Source organism: Podarcis liolepis, assembly GCF_965112155.1.
Source record: "Podarcis liolepis genome assembly, chromosome: 1".
NCBI lineage: Eukaryota > Metazoa > Chordata > Lepidosauria > Squamata > Lacertidae > Podarcis > Podarcis liolepis.
Genome location: NC_139554.1, coordinates 58,777,006 through 58,800,274, shown reverse-complemented (window position 1 = coordinate 58,800,274; position 23,269 = coordinate 58,777,006). Strand labels below are relative to the sequence as shown.

Here is a 23,269-nt window from a genome sequence, read left to right as displayed (position 1 = left end):
TTTTAATCTCCTCTAACTGGAATGCACAGAACATTGTAAGAATCTCTGTTTTCATTTGCAAACAACCAAGCTTCTATCTCAAAGGCTGCAACAATAGCCTTGAAACAATAGCAATATCAGACAGAGAAATCTGAGAAACTGGATAGGGGAGAGATACCACAGAATTCCAGTAATGAAGGGGTATGTTTTCAGAGTGCTACATAGTTCTTTAGCCTCTCCTTAGCACTGCCAGGAGCAAACTTAGCAAATATGCGCCCTTTCGATTAATGCACCCAGGACACAAATTCCAGGGTTGTTTTTTTCCTTGATGCCACATATAAACAATCTGAGTAACACCAGTACAGACAACAGACAACTGAACTTTTCATTCTAATTGGGTTTTTATTAAAAATGTTACATGCTAAAGCTACAGATTTTACACTCACAAACATTTTTACATTTCATTTCTGCTCACCCTTATAAAAATTACAAAGCTTTGCTACCTTTGGCCCAGACTGCTTTTTGTTTTTAAAAAAGACACTGTTGGAGTACATAAATAGAAATTTAAGTATAAATATGGTAACAAAATAAATGGATGTATGTGTTTAATAAATTAATCATAAATATTGTGTTGACAAGGAAGTGCTACATCAGGAAAATAATTATTTACAGAGCCATGCTACTATATACATACAAAACCCTTTGGGAAAGAATATTATCCCATAGTAAGCTAGTTATTCACTAGAGGAAAATCTAACGTTAGTAAAAACTGCTATTTACAAAAAAAAATAATCCATGAAATAATACTCACAATTATATTTTTTAAAAATTCCATCATGTTAGTCTATAGAGATTTAAAATAACTGAATTATACCCAAAGCATCTCTTACAAGTCATAGGTGGCATTTATCCATTAGGTCAAGGTGTGGAACCTCAGGCTCAGGATTTGGCCCTCTGTGCCCCTCAGTCTGGCCCTTGCCACTCTCCTTAGGCCACGCCTTCTCTCCCTTGGGCACATCTCTCACAGAACTTGCTTCACCCACTGAGGGTTTTTGTCTGGTTAGAATGTGAGCTATGATGATATCTGCCTGCCTGATCATCACAAATCCTTAGTACTAACCTTCTAATCAAATTCAGCCAGCCAGCAGATATATGATACAAAAAGTAACCTATCAGGGTTTTGTTTTGTTTTGTTTTGAAAGTATTTTAGTTACATAAAATTCTGGGTCAGGCAAAATCAGCCTCCGGTTAGAGAATTGGTTACCTGTTCAATTGTTTTTACTCACTCCAGAGATTGCAGCCTTATCATACTTTTGCTCCTTCAACAAATAATGTTTTGGAATTGTGCACGTGTTCTGCCTGATGAAGAACCTGTGTAAATTGAAGGTTGGCATAGTCTTTTGGCAACCATCATTCAGGTACTGTGAACTTCAGTTTACTAAACACTCAAAGGGGCAGCACAGCAAAGAGGATGCTATTTTCACCCCATTACCATTCTGGTCACTCTCTACAAGTTAGAGGGCAAATGTCCAAAGTGGGGAGCCTCAATTACTGATGGAGAATGCCCACTGTGTGCTTGAGAACCTTGGAAAACCATGGTTCTAAAATGTGGGGGGGGGGGGAGCCTCCATGAGCACAGCAGACTCCCCAATTCAGATTCCTGGATGGTAACTGGAATGGTGTGAGGGGACAGAGCTAGCGTGCATAGTGTTTCCGTATGTTTAGTCAACTCCGTAGAAGAAAACCTGAAGAGGCTTGCTAGAACACAACTGCTTGTTAGTTTCTTTTGTCCCATTCCCTGTGGTTCCTGTTACCTCCTGTAGGGATCAAACGTTCAAGGACAGAAATTGCATCTCAATAGCTGATCTTCTGAAAACCAGTAGCAGAGGTTTGTGAAAAGATTGTGTGCTAAGTTACTTGTTTAGCTTCCTTTAACTGGCTGCTCCTCTTTAATTTCTGACACTGATGTGTTTAAGGGTCTTGAAGAGAAGGACTTATCCCTCTTTGAATGAACTGCATTTGTTACATCTGTCATCAGGCCTCAGAGGTGAAGGAAGGAAGCAGTAAAGCAAAATATTCACAATCTTATCCCTCCAAGCATCCTCCAAGGCAGAAGAAATACCTGCACGCTACGCATTTTTGTCATTCCTGAATTAAATGGCATATTTTTGACGAATGCTTTCTAAATACCGTGCCTGTGTGTCTGTAGTCTTCATGGTATTCGTATTGCCGTTTGACAAGAAAGGGTAGTGCCGCATCTGAATGTAGCCATGTGTGAAATATCACTGCTAGAAATAATATCCTGCTGGCAATGCTTTTTTTATGGAGCACAACTAACGTAAGGAGCACTTGTTCTCATTTCCCAAAACTAAGGCTTTTCACGGATACATCTGAGGTGATGCCGAAGGGATCCATGCTGTCAGTTTCAAGAGGGGGACTGAAAACTCCGGATTGCAAATGCTGCCCAGTGTCGCCATAATCTCCAAAATCGGTTGACTCCACCGGCACAGTGTTGATCATTGGCAAGAAATGAGACAGTGGAAAGTCTTTCCCTTTATTTTGTTGCCTTTGCCTGGCAGTACTTAAGGACACCAAAACTCCATATTTCTTGGACTTGTAGATGTTGTAGCCATCTGGGCGCATCTCCTCTTCAAAGGAACAATCCTCTGTAGAATAACTGAGCTGAGAGGAAGTGAAAAATATTACACATTGGCTTTATACATTTTTTGCACTCTTAAATGGCATATGATGCAACAGTGTTTAGGGAAACCAGCCGTCTTATGGAATGATCTATTCAGTGTGCTCTACGTGGCACTACCTTTGAAGGTGACCCGGAAACTACAACTAATCCAGAATGCGGCAGCTAGACTGGTGACTGGGGACGGCCGCCAAGATCACATAACAACGGTCTTGAAAGACTTACATTGGCTCCCAGTACGTTTCCGAGCACAATTCAAAGTGTTGGTGTTGACCTTTATAACCCTAAATGGCCTCGGCCCAGTATACCTGAGGGAGTGTCTCCACCTCCATCATTCTGCCCGGACGCTGAGGTCCAGCGCCGAGGGCCTTCTCGGTAGTGGCGCCCGCCCTGTGGAACGCCCTCCCATCAGATGTCAAAGAGATAAACAACTACCTAGCATTTAGAAGACAACTGAAGGCAGCCCTGTTCAGGGAAGTTTTTAATGTGTAACACTTTAATATATTTTTAATCTTTGTTGGAAGCTGCCTAGAGTGGCTGGGGAAACCCAGCCAGATGGGCGGGGTACAAATAAGAAATTATTATTATTATTATTATTATTATTATTATTATTATTATTATTATTATTATTATTAACCATTCTTCCATAGAGCTAAATTTGATACAGACTAGTGCAGGAAGATACAAGGAGTCATTTATAACCCAAACATGGAGAATGGAAGTTCTCTGTGGGGTTATGAATAGGTGTGGTTCTGCTTTTATAGATTTACGCAGTAAGATTCAATTTGATTTCTCTTACTCTGCTAACTGGTTGTAAAGCAAGAACTGTTTTGAAGCCACAATGGCCCATCACAGCAACCCACAGTTCCTAGCTGAGAAGGCTTGTTTTCGCTATGTAAATATAGCAAAAGCATTGCAGCTCAATGTGCACTTGAACCAAAGTTTACTGGAGTTCATGAGACACCCCAGGCTACCAGAAGCTAAAGGCAAATAACAGGGGAAAGGTTCACGGTAAAACAGATTGCTGCATAGTTAAAGCAACTGTCATACAGGTCTTGATTCTGATGAGGTTGCTGAACAGGCTGCCATTGCCAAGTCCTGACTGGACAACCTACCGTATTTTTTGCTCTATAAGACTCACTTTTTCCCTCCTAAAAAGGAAGGGGAAATGTGTGTGCGTCTTATGGAGCGAATGCAGGCTGCGCAGCTATCCCAGAAGCCAGAACAGCAAGAGGGATCTCTGCTTTCACTGCGCAGCGATCCCTCTTGCTGTTCTGGCTTCTGAGATTCAGAATATTTTTTTTCTTGTTTTCCTCCTCCAAAAATTAGGTGCGTCTTGTGGTCTGGTGTGTCTTATAGAGTGAAAAATACGGTAAGTTGTGTCAACCTATCCCAGCTATGCCCTCTCAAGTTTGTGGTGTTAGATTCTAGGGGGATTTCTGTGTTTTATTGGAGTCCTAGGTGTCCTCTCCCATTTACCAGAACCTGATTTGCCTCCTTATATACTAGGGCAATGAAGCAATAGAGTTGACAACTAGAACACAAATGGAGAAAGATCTAATATGGGTTCGCCAAACAGACTAAACACTATTTTGGGACCATCTCCATGATGATGGTGACAGTAGAGCACTTTCATCTCCATCGCCATTGCATCGGCACAGCACTATCCAGACAACATTTTTCAGGGTGCCCCTTCCAGCATTATGTGAGAGAACCATTGATATTTTAAAATATAAAATTTAAATGATAAGCATTTTTAAACAGTGTGCACACAGTCCCTGCAATGTGGCCAGCATTTAAAAATTAGACATGAACCATGTTTAGTAAGCTAATTTAATTGAAAAAATCCCTTTGACAAAATGAGGATTTGTATTTTATAATGTCACAGAGTAAGAATTGGTCATGTAGTGTTAACATATATTCTGAGTATTGGAACCAAAAAATGTGCTCGCTAACACAGAAAGACTAGCACATAATAAAACAAAAACAAACAAAAAACAAAACAGGATGGTGATTTTAGTCTGTTCCAGGTCCTCTGTGTCACTGCTCTATTTCTTAAAACTCTGGTACTATTCTGGTTCGGTCATTAGAGGTGACTGAACTCTCTGTCAACTCAGAAGTATCGCTGATTGCGTCTGGGGCTTCGATGATAAGAGAAATGGTGTTCGTGCATGAACTCTTTACCTACCAAGTCCCTGTGTCATACTTTCCTCCCTACACGTGTAACATATTATGCTGACAATCATCATTAAGAAGTAGAAGAGGCTAGAGCAGAATTCTCTTAATGACTAAATAGGCTTAAAGTGCAGCACTTCAGATGTGGACTGGGCTATCAGGCATGTGGAAAAACATGTTTTTGGTTTTTGTCTAGATTAGGGAAACATCTTGAGATGAGAGACTGCTGCCATGCAAGTCACTTAACTGCCTTTAACTGTTGAGTTAATTCATTAATTTTCACACAGTCACAATGCAGAACAAAATTCAGTATGGCAATAACAGTTTGACTTGCAAGGCAGTCCTCAGGCATGTTTACACAGAAATGAATTCTAAAGTGTTCAGAGGGGCTTATTTTCAAGTGTAGCCTTACTTTTTGTAATGTGAATGATACAGATCTATACAAAAACTATACAGTAGTACCTCAGTTTTCAAATGTCTCCATTGACGAACATTTCGGTTTTTTAATGCCATAAACCTGGAAGTAAATGCTTCCATTTTCGAATGCACCTCAGAAGTCGAATGGCTTCGGCTGAGGTACCACTGTATTTTTCTCAATTTTCTCTATTAAATTTGCAGGCCGCCCTTTGCATCTCGGTTTCCAGATGTTTTGGAACTCGAATGATCTTCCGGAATGGATTACATTTCTTAACCAAGAGGTGGTTTACAACAAGTTCTGTCACTATTTACAGACAGCAGCTTGAATGAGACTAAATTTAAAACCCATTATTTATATCTGTGTTTACTGTTGAAAAATAACATTGGGGCATGTAAGATATGCACGTTAGAGAGTTATGAATGAGGATGGAGATACTAGTGTATCCCAAGGTCCCTGGTAAATTTCTATATCCTCATCTGCTGGAAGACCACATAAACAGCACTTTGAAAGCATGCTAACCTGATTGGACTAGATAACACTTGTGGTCCCTTCCAACTCTACAATTTGTTGATTAGCTAAGCTCAAGTGAAAATAGCTGCACTGCTCAATATGCATTCACATTTCAATGCACTGATTTCAATAGGGCACAACCATCTATAAGTGTGATTTGAGCTGTTGTGCTGGTAAGCAGTTACATGATTATTGGGCTGGAAAGGGATCTTGGGGTCAACCAATCCAGCCCTCCGCAGTGCAGGATCTGTAACTGCAGGATGCAATGGCGACACCCATGACCAATGACTCTTTCGTCTCTGCTTAACACCCTCCAGTGAAGAAGAGACCACCACTCCCCGAGGCAGCCTGTTTTGCCATCTTAACATCTCAGGCCATTAGGAAGTCTCTCCTAACGTGTAGCAGAAATCTGCTTCCTTGCAATTTCCACCCATTATTTTTAATCCTTCCCTCTTGAGCAACAGAAAACAAGTCTGCTCCATTGTCTGACACCACTTCAGATATTTGAAGAGAGCTCTCATATCTCCCCTTAATAGTCTCTAAACATACACAGCACTTTCATGACTTACTCATGGGACTTGATGTCCAGACCCCTCACTATCCTGGTTAGATTAGGCTGATTGACCTACTTTAAACTGACTCAACATCAATAAAACCGCAGCAATCCACCTCGCAACAAATCTGGTTTCCCACAGAGCAGAGTGCCATATATTCTTAAATTAGTCTCCTTATGAAGTTAACTAAATAAGAATGACACATATCAGACTTTGAGACCTGATGCTGGTTATCTAGGGTGATTTTTCAGCAGCATCTCAGTTCTCAGGTATACAAGGGCAGAAAAGAATACATTATCCTCCAAGTAGGTTATGGAGGCTTTTCAAACCGAATGGGGATTAGAGCTCTGTGGACCTTCGTGATATAGGCTGCAATTCAAGCCTGTCCCCTCCTGGTGGCGGCACTGAGCAGTCACCCTATCCACAGCCCTGCTGCACACAGTAGCGGAGGCAGAAGCTCGGGGACATGAAGATCACTGTGCCAGCTTGAAGTTGCTCATGCAGCAACGTGGCCCAATGCCGTCATGCTACAGCAGTGAGACTGGCTCAGGGTTCAATGAATCATGGGGTGGCTCAGCCCTGCTTGAAGGAATCCCCTCCCCCAGTGGCACTCCTGCCCACATGACTGGTAGAAGGAAGACTGGTAATCTGTTATCCTGGGCACATACACACCTCGGAGTAAGCCCCACGGGGATTTTCTTCTAAGAAAACATGCCCAGGATTGCACTGTTAGAGACATTCAAACTAAAGGTACCGTAATTGTTTTTTGGAAATCCAGGCTTCAATCCTGCACCCATTTCCTTGTACGCCTCATTGAACTCAATGGGAATTACTTTGGGCTAGACGTGCATAGCTTTTGGGGTGCAGTCCGTGCTCCACTGAAGGCCACGGCCGGACTGCACCTTCTGTCCTTAGCTCACGATCTAAACATGGAAACGCTGTGTATCATCTGAATGAAAATGGGTTGTGTAGAAGAGCTTAAGAATGCCCCATTACAATTGTAGCAGAGAACCTGTAGATCTGGTGAAGGCTGGTCTGTTAGGGCAAATCAGGCAGCACCCCGCCCATCTCAGCCAGCCAGCCCCCCCTTTGCCTGCCTTTGTACTTTGAACTGGTCCATAGGGTGACCTTGGCTTTCGGCTTCTCCTCCTTAGCCGCTCTGCTGCCCTTTTAGGGCTTGGCAGGGAAGAGGATGAGGACAAACCCAGAATTAGCTCTACCTGGCATTAGCTCTGCATCTGCCTACCATCAGTCTCCCTGCCTTCCGCCCAACAAGTCTCTGTGGGCACTGCATCAGCTACCACTGTGTAGACCAGCTTTCTCCCAACCTGATGCTTCTCCAGATGTTTTGGAATAGCTGTGCTGGCTGGGGCAGGTGGAAGTTGTAGTCCAAAGTGTCTGGAAGTCACCAGGCTGCAGACACTATAGACAAACTTTTGAGTCCATCACAGGTTCCCTCAACTTCAGTTAAGAAAGCAACAAAAGGTGCCGATTTCCTTCACCAATAGCTATATTTCTATAAAACCACAGCTAGAGGGGAGTGGGGAGGAATACAGGAGCAATCTCTGGCAGATTATCTGCAGAATGACCTGAACAGCAAGAAGATTTTGTGCTAATTTAGTAATTCCATGCAATAAATATTTGGCATATATCCCAGTCCAACTGGAGAAATTTAAGCCCATGATTAACTGTCCCATCAAAAATCACTGGAATTTATAAGTCCTTAACTTTGACCAAATTACACCAAGTTATTTCACACCAAGATTCAATAATGCCTTTCCTAGCTTTGAACATCGGGAATCATGTGTTGGTGCAAAAAGTTACACCTTCACATGCATGATCCTAATCAAAAACAGGATAAAAAGAGTAAGAAATTGGAGCTGGAACAAATGTTATGTAATAAAGATCTCAGGGTACAAACACCTTCTGTAATGTTATGGGTGTGATGTGCTGGTTGTATTTTGACATGGGAAGCCCTGCTCAAATCTCTGTTTAGTCGGGCAGGCTTACTGGGTGGCCTTGGGTACATCCTTATCTCTCAGCCTCACCTACCTTAAGGGTTGCTGTGAGGACAGAATGAGATAAAGATCAACCATCCAGCCTGGAGCCCCTTTAAATAGTTCAGAAAAGAAATCTAAACAAATCGTAAATCTTAGTAGTCCAAATTCTGGAATGCTGCTGGTTCTGCCACTATTCATAGAGGGAAAAAATACACAGAGTAAGTGCAAAGAAGAAGCTATTCCTCCATTTCCTCTTTTGTTCAGTTCAAAGTTATTTGTTATTACCTTAATGGTTATTTTATTACCATGCTACCTTAATCCTATGCAGCGTGGACTCTTCCCTTTGCCTGAACCTTACCACCAGCGAGACTGGAGTTCCCAAATTACCTCGTGATTGGATTTTTAAAATTCTTTCTGTTGCCTAATCACAGAGCCCAGAGCTTAACTAATAATAATAATAATAATAATAATAATAATAATAATAATAATAATAATAGGTTTCCTTTCAAACCCGTTTAAGATCGTGGCGCGACGTGTTTAGACTGCTTTGTTGTGTGGGAGTAAAATAAAATTGGCCAGGCTGCTATTGTTTTGTCTGGCCCGGGAGCACTGGATACAAATCGCCAGGAGCCGTTGTGGGGGCGCATGCATGCAAAATCCTTTCCCCCTCGGGGCTCGGGGCATGCCTAGGTCGAGGGGGTCCCCGCCGCAACTTACAAGCCCGCGCAGCCTTCCCTCCGCTTCCATGCAGAGGTAGCGAGAGCTTTCCACGCCCTTGATCGCCACCGTACGAACGGACACGGCTCGGATCTCCAGCAAACCTGCGCAGCGAAACAAAACGCAGCGTTAGTACACGGTGAGGTGGAGACGGGAAAGTTGGCTCTGCGGGAAACAACCTCTCCCTCTCTTGCGCGCGCAGCTTTGCCGGACCGTCGGTGTTTTAGATCCCTGTCCCAACTGTACTCACCTATCCCCCTCCCCTAGATACACGTCAAGGACCCGCACATTGGCATAGCCAGGATTTATGGGGGGGGGGGGCAGGCCACCCACCTGTCACTACCCGCTGTCCGGCTCTGTCTCGGAATGAAATATCTCAATAGCAATTGTTTTAAATTCTTTTCTTTTGTCCCCAAGTGCTCAGAAAAAAATGTATCAAAATCTTGTTACTTTTTTTTTTACATTTAGTTAACTATTTATTTATTTGATCTAGCGGGGTCAGCTGCCCCCCCCGCCCCCGCCCATGGCTCAGGAACCGAAGAAGAGAAGTGGCTCTGCAAGATTGCGCGGCGCTTTGGCGAGCGCGGTTACTTACTATGCAGATTCTGGGCGCTGGCGCCGTCCACTCGGCCGTCGCTGTTGATCCTCAAGAAATAGCTGAACGAGCTGTGTCTGCCGGCGGTGTAGAGGTGCCTCAATCTTATGGCCTCTCCCCAGCCATAGTTGACATGTGGTCCAGCATCGGTGAGGGGCAGGGACCGGGCGAGCGTGACCAAGCAAAGCCCCACCAGAGCCAGGAGCGCGCCAGCTTTGCGCAAAGTCGGCCACATCTTTCGCCGAGGAGAGGAGTTCCACCGCAGCGCAAACGCAGGCAGAGGCGCAAAGGTTCCCGCGGAGAAGAAGACCGAGGTGGCCAAAAAAGACAGGGCGGGGTGGTGGTGAAGCTCAGGGCTTTGGGAGCGACTTGCTTCAGGAGCGATTGCAGGAGAGGCAAAGCCAATCCGCGGCCTTTTATAGGTCTCCTTATCAGCCCAATCGATAAGGCTAATTCCAATATAGACACTGCTCCATCGCAGGACTAGGGCCAATACCCGCCCCGCTGGATCGATAAGGATTACATCACAAGCCCCGGGACACCCCTTCGGGTTGCATTTCTGCCGCGCGCTTTATTTTATTGCCAAAGCAATTCGCTGACCGCTCTTCCAGCGTGGCTTTAAAAAACGCGCACGACGAGCAAAGTTTTCGGAAGACTAGCGAGCGTGCTTCCAAAGCTAGGATCAGAGGGAGGAGAAATGGGTGCGCGGCGGGAAGCGAGAAAGAAAACCTTGAAAAGCCGAGTGCACCCGGAGGCGCGAAGAATAGGAAGAGCGAGGAAATCAATGGAGAAATGGAAGTAAAAGGAGAGATCAAAGGCAGCAGAATTCACCCGAGACGTTCCAAATTCTTTCCGGGAGGAGGGTTTGGGTGGGGGGCGTTGACCCTCCCTCCCCCTCAATCTGTTCGCTTTCCCCAAAACACATTCCCACGACCCACTCCTTGCAAAAATGCAAGCAATTTCATATGTGTTGAGAAAGGGTTGCTTTGAATTTCGCCCCTTTTATGGACGAGAACCCCAGCGCTTTTTTAAAAAATACCCCTTCCCCGTGCTGCTAAGGCAACAGCAGATCATCCTTTCGCCATTGGCATCTCTGGAAGTGGCGTGAGCGAGGCTGGCCCGGTCGCTCATTGTATCCCGCCAGAGACCACAGAGCTTGAAAAAAGGCCGGCTGGAGAAAGTCTAAATCTCAATGGAATTTACTAATGACCCGGAAAATCGCCCACTTAGGGGGCGGGGAGGTTGCCTCGCCTTTGTTCCACAAGGTGGCCAGAAACGCGTTGGCTGATGCAACGCCTCCCAAGATTGCAAAGCAAGGGAATCCCTACATGCAGCCTGGCCCCCTCCTCATCTCCGTGCCTCTGGGGTGAAGGAAAGAGCAAGCAGCACGTACTTGTATAGATGTCTAACCTTCTTCCTTCCTTTTCTTTATTGCATTCATATCCCACCTTTCCTCAAAGGACCCCTCTCCTCCCAATTTACAACAACCCTATGCGGTAGGCTAGGCCCAAATAGTGACGGGCCCAAAGTCACTCTCAGTGAGAATCGTGGCTGAGGAGAGACTTGAACTGTGGCCCTCCAGGTCCAAGGCTACCCTGCTTTAAAGAAATCTTTTCATTAATATGCTTTTTATTAATACACTGTATGTCATAGCATAACACCACATAGCTCTGTATCTAGTTTATATTGTTATCATTATTTTTTACGTATTTATCTTAAAGCATTTCCAAACTGCTTAATATTTAAAAATGTCTAAGCTGTATACAAAAAAATACAGCATTAAAGACTTTTTTTAAAAAAAGTTTCATAAAAACAGAGTTGCAACATAAAAAACCAGCAAAACAGTATTCTAAAAACAGATAAAACTGGGAATTCAGTAATAAAACAGTTAACAAGTTAGTAATGTAAACAAAAGCAATCAGAGAGTCTCAGGCACCTTAAAAGATGAACACATTGTTTTCATGGGCTCAAGCCCGCTTCATGGGATATGGGTGAAGTGAAATCGTAGTTGGCAGGTAACTCAATAAAGGAGAAAATGGGAAGGTGGGAGCTGGAAGGTAATGAGATGCAATTTTGCAGTCAGTGTGATAATGATCTGACAAAGTGGGTTTGAGTATGTGGAAAGCATATGCCATTATAAATTTGTTAGTCTTGAAGATACCACAGTTATTTTTTTGCCATTGACTAGCACACTCTGGATGTACAATGGTACCTCGGGTTAGGTGCTTCAGGTTACAGACACTTCAGGTTACAGATTTGCTAACTCAGAAATAGTACCTCAGGTTAAGAACTTTGCCTCAGGATGAGAACAGAAATCACACGATGGCGGTGCGGCAGCAGTAGGAGGCCCCATTAGCTAAAGTGGTACCTCAGGTTAAGAACAGTTTCAGGTTAAGAATGGACCTCCAGAACGAATTAAGTTCTTAACCCGAGGTACCACTGTATATAGAATGTGTGCCTACATAAATGTATATGCGTATGGTACAAGCATACACAGTGATGTGTGTGTAAAACTGTTAGGTAAAAGTTACATAGTAAACCTCTGGGTGGCACTCCAAGGCCAATAGGCAAGGACTTCTCAGACCATCTTTGGTTAACTTAGCATTCCACCCATTCCCAAAGTTCCTAGGCTGGACTGTCAAAACAGAGGTGGAAGCGCCGATTAGCTTTGTCTTTTTCCTAGTTAGATTCCCTGCTCTAGGAGCCACACAGTTGCTGGGCTTCCAGGTATCATGGGCCCAGCTCCCTTGTCCTGACAAAGGATAGTGCAGATCATTTCCTAATGATGTACATTCAGGAGACTTTCTTCAAAGCCTCTAATGTCACCTTTCACTCAGTGCTAAAGCTCTTTACCTGGGAGTAAACCCCAAGAGGAAGTCCATGGATTTCAGTCGGCCTGCTTTCAGGATGAATTCATTGAATACAGCTCTCTGTTCACTAATGAGTTCTGTTGATTTCAGTGGGACTTCCTTCCTGACAAATATGCTGCAATGACTGTCCTAGTCTTATAGTTTTCCTAAATAAAACTATGCTTAAAACATTTCGGTACTTGACTTTTACATATTTATACGCAAAAATGTCTATATCTCCAAAATTAAGAACAGCATAATATCAACATCAGTCTCATAAAATGAGTACAAAATACATGAGTTCCTGGCAATTTTTTGAGCAAATTGTTTTGCTTTTTGCAATGATTGGAAGCTGTCAGTAAATGTTTGAAGACGACCTGTAGGGCTACACCCTTACTGTTCTGTTTCTGTTTTTATTATGTATTTTGGTGCTGGTCTTTAAAGCCCTAAATGACCTTGGCCCAGTGTACCTGAAGGTGTGTCTCCACCCTCATCATTCTGCCAAGACACTGAGGTCCAGCTCTGAGGGTCTTCTTCTGGTTCCCTCCCTGTGAGAAGCGAGATTACAGGGAACCAGGCAGAGGGCCTTCTTGGTAGTGGCTCCCTCCCTGTGGAACACCCTCCCTTCAGATGTCAAGGAAATAAACAACTATCTGACTTTTAGAAGACATCTGAAGGCAGCCCTGTATCAGGAGGTTTTTAATGTTTGATATTTTTATTATGTTTGTAGGTATGTTGTAAGCTGCCCAGAGTGGCTGGGAAAACCCAGCCAGATGGGTGGGGCATAAATAATAAAATTGTTGTTGATGGTGGTGGTGGTGATGATGATGATGCTGTGTTCTGGCCTGAGATCTTTGTTGGAAGGATGGTATACAAATTTAATATATAAAATGAAATAATGCATTTGTGTGAGACCATATCCTGCTGAATTCAGTGGGGCTTATTTCTGAGTAAACACTGGGAAGTGTTCTGTACCTCTTACCCTTTAGAGATCCAATTCGTTAATTGTACAAGGGCTGCTTCTTAGTTACATTGCTTTTTACCTGCATAGCCTGCTTGCATAGGAAACAGTGTACATATAAGCACCTGGCGCTGTCACATACAGAGTGTTGTGCAAGTCTTGGTTTCATTACTAAGACCAGGTGGATACAGTAGAATACTTGTAGCAAGATAGAATGCTTTGCTGCATTGGGGATTGAGCCCATTAATTTCCCCATGAGAATTAATGGATCTGCATTTGGGGAAAATAGCAGATCAAGTGTTCCAAGGGCTTAGAGAATGACAATACAGAGATTATTTAGCTTTATAGGAAGGCTCTGAAATTAGATACATCTATGATGAATGGATTTATTTTGGGAATGGATTTATTTTGACTCAATATATGTTTGGTATTTAGGGACCCATCTGGCAGAGGCATGCTCAAATTCTGCAGCTAACCTTAATTCTTTGTTTGGCCACAAGATGGCACTTTAAGCCGTAAGACTTCTCTCCCTCTTCCTGATTCTACAGAAAGCAGTGCCAGTTTTGAAAGTGCCCTGTAAGCTTATTGCGGCTGCCTTCTCAAATACTTGGCTTTATGTTTTGTGTAGCAGAAGCTATGGACACTATCACTGCCTCTGCTTTAGGCAAGACAAAGTCCATTAAGACAGCTATGTTAGAGCTCGTTCATTCACAAAGGGTCTGGTTCTCGGGGCATCAATTTCATTCACAAAAGTTTCCATTAATTGAAGTCAGGGGTGTTGCTGGGCTATTTATTAATTAAAACATATACACCTTTGAGCATAAAACCCTCTCAAAGTGGACTACAGGTCCCACCATCCCTGTCCAGAAAAAGCTGACCAGTGCAACTTGGGAGTCCCAGATAATGGGAGTTTATTAAAGGTGAAATAATGAATTTAGGCAGAAAGAGACTTAGGCAGGAAGAACCAGCTGCACAAATACGATGGGGGACCTGGATTGCCAACAGTACATGTGAAAAGGACCTAGGGGTCTTAGTGGACCACAAACTTAACCTGAGTCAACACTGTGATGCAGCAGCAAAAAAAGCTAATGCTATTCTAGGCTGCATTAACAGAAGTATAGTGTCTTGATCAAGGGAAGTAATAGTACCTCTCTATCCTGCCTAGGTCAGACCTCACCTGGAATACTGTCTCTCGTTCTGGATGCCACACTTTAAAATAAACCCTGCAAGGATATAAATAAAGGATTCCATTCTATGTTCTAACAATGTGAAAAGTAATATTCTGCTCTGACCACAGACCGGGATGGCATTTCAATCTCTAGTTACAGATGTCTTTCAAAAATCAATACAATTAGAAAGCTAATTTTAAGCGCAGCTGATGAAAAGGCACTGACAGATATTTTACGTAATGGATTCTTAATCACTGCTGGTAGTGAATATATTCCTAAGAGACGCACAATTCTTCAGACTTCTCAGAAACTCTGCTAATTAAAAAGAAAGGGAGCAGCTTTCCCCAAGCAATCAGTTTCAGAAGTCATTGGGACTATTTTCATTTTCTTCCGGGTGTTTTGAAAGCAGGGCTTAATTGAAACAAATTTCACAAGGTCAAACATGATTGGGGAGAGGGCCATAGCTCAGTGGCTGAGTATGTCTTTTAGCCTGACCTACCTCACAGGGTTCTTGTGAGGACATCCAGGTAGGACTGGGAATCCCTGAAGAGATGTTGTCAGCCATTGCAGAGCAGGTGGATGGATTAATGGTATGACTCAGTATAAGACAGTTTCCCATGTTGCTGTTTGCTTGCCCACTCACCATTCATTCCTACCGTAGATACAATTACCTTCAAGATGATGCAATTTGAGGAACGCATACATAAGTGATACAAATTTATTTTTAAGATCGTTTACCCCCTCCCTACATACACATTGTGGACAACTTTGAAATACATCTTTTAAAAAATCAGCTTTAAAAGAATCAGCTGATTTTTAAAATTTATTTTTTCTCATTTCATCATCTTTTAATTGTAAGTTGACCAAGAAAAAACCCTGCGAAATCTTTCTGTAAAAACATTCCTTGGTTGGGATCTCTCTTGCTACAGAGAAAGAAACACAAAGAACAAGCAGCTGTACTGTTGTGTCACTTCATTTTTTTAAAAGTCACTGGAATCAGTTGACAAAATTACTTTCCAGTATTATAAATACACTGGCCAAGATTCCAAGTTTCATTAAACCAGTTGCATAAATCTACTGGTGTTTAGACTTATTTCCTCAAACAACATCCCCCCTCATACACCTCTGCTATACCCCATGGCAAGCTGCTCTTGAAAATGAAGGGATTAGATCTGATAGATGATAGATAGATATAGATATAGATATAGATATAGATATAGATATAGATATAGATATAGATATAGATATAGATATAGATATAGATATAGATATAGATATAGATATAGATATAGATATAGATGATAGATAGATAGATAGATAGATAGATAGAGTGATAGGATATGAGGACTAGCTGTTCAAAGTCCCTCCGGCTATTTCTTCTCAACCTTGGGTCACCAAATGATGTTAAATTACAACTCCATCATCCTCACCCAGTTTAGCCAATTGTAAGGGGTGAGGGGACTTGTAGTTCAACAATATCTGGGAGCTCATGGAGCTTATAAATCTAGGACAGGCATAGGCAAATTCTGGCCCTCCAGATGTTTGTGACTACAATTCCCACCATCCCTGACCACTGGTCCTCTTAGCTAGGGATGATGGGAATTGTAGTCCCAAACATCTGGAGGGCCGGAATTTGCCTATGTCTGAACTAGGCAGCTCTTAGAATCCCAGTTCCTCCTGGTTCTGGACATGAGATAGATGGATTCCTTTTTTGTATACTAAATATTTTATGTACAACCTATTTTCCTTGCCCAGCACTATGGCTGGCTCCAGGTTTATGGAGCTGTCAGCAAAGTGTCCTCTGTCGGTGGGCTTCCTTGGTGGTGCTGGAGAACAGCAGCAACACAACGGTGAGTCCAAGATGACTTGGAGTCACCATTTAAATTTCCCAGAATGCCTCTGATGTTGCTCTGGGACCCTGTGGGAAATGTAAATGACAGCCAGGCTCCCTGCCCAGCAAAGTTTCCTTGTGTATGTGTGGCACTGAATCCCACTACAAACTTCTATCATGTTTTAAATCTAAGCATGCAGTTACAAGTTCTTCTCTGGAATATATTTCCTTAGAGGAAATTCTGCATAATTAAAGTAGATCGAATCTATTGCTGCAAACCTGCCCACATTTATGTCCCATTAGTCACAATGTGAATGACCTATGTGTTATTGTGCTACTATCCTAGTGTTTTTGGCCATATGTAACTTGACCTCTGGTTTAGAAGGAAATAGCCCTTCTGTTCCATTCATTTTCAGATTATTTGCTCTCAGTGTTCGAAAACTGATTTCTCTTTGTAAGTTTACTTGCCAAACACTTTGGCTTACATGTGTTCTTTTCAGTTGAACTATGGATTAATGACCCCAGGTAGAGCTTACCCAACTCTTCTCTGGAAAAAGAAATAAAGGGGGGGGGGGACATTTTCTAGCTCTCCTGAGAAGGGTAAATTGGGGTTGTTGACATTGTTTACTAGGGCTTTCTTCACACATTACATTCCAGGCATCCTGGGTTTGGCATGCTGGGAATGCTTGTAGACCAAAACAATGTTTTGTCTTGTTTTGTTTTTCCACTCCTATGGTAAGATGAATCTTGCTTGTTTTCAATAGAATTCTTAGTTGAGCTGGCCAGATGTTTGGTATACTACTGTATCTCTGGAGAGTTCATATTGCCCTAAAGCAGGGGGCGGAACCTGTGGCCCTCCAGATGTTGGCCCTCCAACTCCCAGCAGTCCCAGCCAGCACTGCCAATGGTGAGAAATGATGGCAGTTGTAGTCCACCAGCATCTGGAGGGCTGCAGGTGTCCCACCCTCCTCTAAACAGACACCACTGGGCTGATTTCTACATGTGTATCCTGGTTCCAAGGTTAACTCAGGAATATAGAAATAGAGAAAGCTGCCTTATACTGGGTCTGACTGTTGATCCATCTAGCTCAGTATTGTCTGTTCTGATTGGGTGGGGTGGGGGGCAGGTCTTCAGGGTTTTAAGCAGAGGACATTCCAAAGCTAGAGATGTGAGCCTTCTGAACCTGGAACCTTCTGCATGCAAGGTGAATGGTTTCCCACTGAGCTATAGCCTTTCCGCTCAGTCGGTTATTTCAAACATTAACTCACCTGGAAACGAACCCTATGTAGTTCAGGCTAGTTAGCACCATATTGAAAACCCACTCATTTGGGTGGGACTTGCCTGAGAAACATGGGTGCTGTTTTGCACAAGTAGCTAATAATGTTGAGAAGATCCATATGGTTGATCTCCCTGGCAACAACCATTCCATTAGGCTGGTGTAGCCAATATTGTTATCAGTTGGGCCTCATGCAAACCACCAACTCTCTAATGCTTTGGCATTCCCACTATGTACCGTACTACCTTAGGTTTTGTTCCTTCAGGCTTTCCATACTTGTGTGTACCTCTGAAGTACCCTGAGCCTAGTAGTCCTTCTTTCTGGGTAGGGACGTGGGTGGTGGTGTGCTCTAAACCACTGAGTCTCTTGGGCTTGCTGATCGGAAGGTTGGTGGTTCAAATCCACTTGACATGATGAGCTCCTGGTGCTCTGTCCCAGCTCCTGCCAACCTAGCAGTTCAAAAACACACCAGCGCAAGTAAATAGGTACTGCTGTGGCAGGAAGGTAAACAGCATTTCCGTGTACTCTGGCACTCGCCATGGTGTCCTGTTGTGCCAGAAGCGGTTTAGTCATGCCGGCCACATGACCCGGAAAGCTGTCTGCGGACAAACGGCATCTCCCTTGGCCTGAAAGCAAGATGAGCACCAAACCCCCATTGTCGCCTTTGACTGGACTTAACCATCACGGGGTCATTTACCTACCTTTGCCTTTTTTGGGGTGAAGGGCACACTTTTTGCCACATAAGCATGAGCATGGAGAGACTCAAAACAGTATAAGTTTACATTAGTATACTAATAGAAATAGTCATTTTGTTGCATATACTTTTTTTCGGAAGTAAATAGAGAAAAGCATTTTTGAATGTTATCCTTTTCCCCATCGTCATCATCATCATCAGGCCCTGTATGCAATCATTTATAGTCTTTATATTTTGGGCCAAGTGACATTTGCTGAAGGTTATTTAAATTGGGTTGACTCCAGAAGCTTTTGAAATAATTTTAATTCGAAAAGGAGAGCCATACATCCACTGGTGAATCATTTAACATTTCCAGAGTATGTTTTATAAATTATTTGTTGTGATGTGCACCGCCTCCTGCCTTCATGACAGTTTCTTAACTAATCATGTTGGGGGGGGGTTGTCGCCATGAGTCATGGCTCAGGCACAGTGGAGGTCAAGAATTGAAGGCCAAAGGTCACTGGAAGCATCCTGCCTATGGCAGCTATAATTGACCTTTATTTGACAAAACAGAAGTAACCTGGGATCTAAAAGAATGGTAGTCAAATGGCCATCTGAACATTGCATCTGAACATTGCATTTGGATTGATTGTAATCAGACTTAAATGGTCAATTAAAAGGCGATTTGAAAGTAAGATGAGCAGAACAGATAACGAAAAGACAGAGAAACTTAACTAATAAAATGCTTCGCATCTTAATTTGAGTCTGCTGAGGTTGCACACTTGTATGAAAGCGGACCAGTGGTAGATATGCCTGGTCAGTGTTTTGTTCAATAGTTTTACTTTAAGTTGCAATAAAATAATTCATGGAGAGGAAAGGTCCGGGTTAAATAGACAAAGATATACTGGAGACAATTTTGGACACTCTGGTGAATTAATATGTCTTCACACTGTATGATGTGGGTAAGTTTCATGGCTCTTCCCATTTATTCCCTGTGTTTTATTTGACCCATTTTTAGATGATTATTTACAGTATATCTTTTATGACATTATAAGCTGTCTACTGCATGGTGCCATTCACTAAGATATGGGCTATAAATAGGATGAAAAAGTGTATGTGCACTGAAACTTCTTAGGCTCTTACTGCTTGTGTTGCTTTACCAATGATATCATAGGAATGAATCCAGACACTTTGATTCATTTTGTTTAAAGTAGTTGATAAAAATATAGAGCATTTCTCCGAACAGCATCTACCAAATTAGAAGTCCATATCACTCCTTGGAAAACAAACTCTGTTCAGTTCAAAGGAGGTGGTTAATAAGTGTTCCTGAAGTGCTTGAGGGAGCTCAGTTTCTCTTAACCTCTTCAGGGATTTCTCTGGCAATGTGTAAGGATCTGATGCAGAATAAGGAACAGGACGGCTGCAGGAAATAGCACACCTCTTTAAAAGGATATATAATTATAACAATTATTTCTTTTGTTTGTTTGTCACTTTGTGCAAGAAAAGTATCCAAGTGACTTACAACAGCATAAAATACAAAACAGCTGAAATCAGTGAGGAAAAGCCACATACAGTGGTACCTCGGGTTAAGTACTTAATTTGTTCCGGTGCTCTGTTCTTAACCTGAAACTGTTCTTAACTTGAAGCACCAATTTAGCTAATGGAGCCTCCTGCTGCCGCTGCACCGCCGGAGCCCGATTTCTGTTCTTATCCTGAAGCAAAATTCTTAACCTGAAGCACTATTTCTGGGTTAGCAGAGTCTGTAACCTGAAGCGTATGTAACCTGAAGCGTATTTAACCTGAGGTACCACTGTACAACAAATAAGAGGGCATAATCATATGAAGGCATCATACAAAAGTAAGAGCCCAAAGCCTTGGCAAAAATGTCTTAGCTGGATGCCTTAAAGCCTATAATGATTGCATTAGGTGTGCTTTCCTGGGGCGAGCATTCCACAAACAGGGAGACGCCACTGAAAAAGCCCATTCTCATGTTGCCATGCTCCACGCCTTCCTTAGAGGAGGCACATAGTGAAGGGCCTCTGATGACGGACCTCAGGATCCAGGAAGGTTGATGATGGGATAAGCTGGTCTCTGAGGCAAGGCTTTATAGGGTTTATATTGGACCTGCTGGAAGTGCAACAGCCAGGATCATTTCATGTGTAACTTAAGGGTTAATTCTGTTATCAGTAAGCCAACTAATCAGAGCAGTGGTGGTGGTGGTGGTGGTGGAGGTGTTGCTTAGCAACCAGGCAGAATAGCATGATCCTTATTAAAGTAGCATATGCCCTGATTGGTTGTGTAGTTCTGAGGGAGTTTCCCATCTGCATGATCCCTGCTATGTACAAGCCCTATACTAAGAAAGACAAAACCTCTGTTTGCTTATTTCCCCCCATATTATACACTATTTTTGTTCAGTTTCCTCAGCAAAGTGCTATCAAGACTATATGCATTATTTTGCAATATTTTAACATTATTTATTAATTTTGTATACCGCCCGTACCTGTAGATCTCACAACATAAAATCACAATCAAAAACACAAAATGCATAATAAAGTGTATTTATTTAAGTGGCTTTTCTAACAGGACCAACTTTTTAAAGCCATTCAATAATTTCGATCAGAAGTGGCCAGACTTCAAGCTTGTGAGATCTCCCCCCTGTCCCCGGAATATTGAGATATACCAATTTTAGAGCCTAATGCAAGGTTCAGAGCTGGCCAGAGGAAGAAGGAAGCTAGGTACAAAATGCTGCTCTGGGAATGAAGTCAGTTATCTCCTGCAAAGGGGGGGGGGTTCACCCTGTTCTTCAGTTGAGGGCCACATTCATCCAGGAATAATTCATCAGGGGCCACATACTGGCGGTGGGCAGAACCAAAGCAATGATGGAGGGAGTCAGAGACAAGAAGTGTTCAGGATTAACTAATTTGGGCAAAAGACCACACTGCTTCAATTTTCACCATGACTACATTCAATTACAATTCCCAATCCTCTGAAGGTATCATCAGAAGTAGTAGTTCAATATTACTACCATTCTGAAAAGCAAGTGATAATCTTCCTTTCTGACTTTGGTGTGACACAAACACACTAACTATTTTTACTTGAGGCAGCTGTGGGGCAGAATTTATACAACCAGGATTTTTCCCCTTGCCCCCCCCCCAAAAAGACTGGGGTGCCCTGCATACATCAGTCTACATCTGATTTAAAATAAACAGGTAAGGACAAGACTGAGTTACAATAAATAAGATACGTAACACACCTCAAAAATCAAGTCAGCAGAGCTTCTCAAATTCCTGGTCAGAGGCAATTGCTCTAATGAGACGTATGCTGCAACCCCAGAAGTAGGTGCTTTGGTTTGTGAACTTTGCCTTGGAATAAGAACATGTTTCGCTTCCTGTTGAGTGTGTTCCGTTTGTAGATTGAGTCCCCCGCTGTTATGGAAAAGCACACCTTGGTTTAAGAACGCTTTAGTTTAAGAACAGACTTCCGGAACAGATGAAGTTTGTAAACCAAGGTACCACTGTAGATCCACACAATATATTTAAAGCACATCCAACACATATTTAAAGTGCCCGATTTGCCCCAAAGAACCCAGGGAATTGTAGCTGAGCTACAATTCCCAGCACCCTTAACAAACAACGGTTTCCAGAATTCTTGGAGGAAGTTGTGTGTTTTAAATGCACACCGACTGATCTTTAAGGGTATTGTGTAACACCCCCCTTTTTTACGTGCTTTAGATAAACATTTGGGAGTTAGAGAATCCCTTACTGATATCCTGCAAATCTTCCCTTGCCTCCCATTCAGCTGTCTGCCATGGACCTAGAGTCCCCCTCCTCTTTTTCTAATGTGTCACTTGTGTCAAGGTAGCACATCTTTTGGCTTCAGTATCAGCAAGGCCTCTCATCAATCATAGTATGTCACTGCCAACAGTCCTGGGCTGGCGAGATCTTTTGCATTTCTCCAAAGGATATGAAAGGCAAGCACACTTCATGGCTCCCCTCTTCTGTCACTCCATTGTCATTCAGCAAATGGGACCAAAGGGGAAAGCGATCAGCACATCAACTCTTCAAGCCTTCCCCAGTCTCCAGCTGTCATCAGTTTTCAGCTCTCTTGGCTGATCTTATCTGCTGCCGAGTGATTGAAAGTAATTTGTTTTGGTTGAAAGTAATTTGTTTTTGGAGAGTAATTAGATTATCTCTTTGGTGGCTTCCTACCTGGTGACCCAGAGCTTCTCTGCGCCTTGTTGCTCATTAACATCAATTACCATAGAGGCCTTCTTCAAAGAAAGGCATCCACTGCCCGATGAAGGGAGCCCATTATGGAATAGCCTTCTTATTCCTGTTAGGAGATAATAAACGTTCTGATGTTCACCAAGCATTTTAGGGTCAAACACACATGACCCTGCTGAGCTCTTCCTTTTCTGTCTTGAGGAGGGGAACTCGTAGGAATTACAAAGCAAACTGTGGGGTCTGATTGGTTGCATGTCATGTGGAAATGTGTGTTGACATGAGCATAACAGGACAAATTTGGAAGGTGAACACTTGTGTGGCGAAGGGGCAGCGCTTTTTAAAAACTGGAACTCACTGGAACTCAGTTCCAGCACCTCTCAGGTTTGCGCCACTGCCATTCTAGGAGAGGAAGGTGTTCGTGGTGAGTTCCAGCACCTCTTTTTTCTAGAAAAAGAGCACAGCCAAGGGGTATTCATCGACACTCCTGAAGAAGGGCCACAGCTCTGTGGTAGAACATCTGCTTTACATACAGAAGGTCTGAGGTCCAATTCCTGGGGAAACTCAGCCAGATGGGAGGGGTATAAATAAGAAATTATTATTATTATATCTCCTGGGCAAGATTCTTGCCTGAAACCCTGGAG

General features: G+C 42.9%; 1 protein-coding gene across 1 annotated transcript; it reads right to left on the bottom strand.

Moving 5' to 3' along the window:
* Positions 1 to 370: 370 nt before the first annotated feature.
* FGF19 (fibroblast growth factor 19) lies at positions 371 to 10,663 on the bottom strand. The gene is made up of 3 exons (XM_083465809.1): positions 9,647 to 10,663; positions 9,052 to 9,155; positions 371 to 2,661 (listed from the first exon to the last, which is right to left on the bottom strand). The coding sequence occupies exons 1-3, from the start codon at positions 9,879 to 9,881 to the stop codon at positions 2,335 to 2,337; spliced, it is 666 nt and encodes a 221-aa protein (XP_083321935.1). The 5' UTR covers positions 9,882 to 10,663; the 3' UTR covers positions 371 to 2,334.
* Positions 10,664 to 23,269: the final 12,606 nt, after the last annotated feature.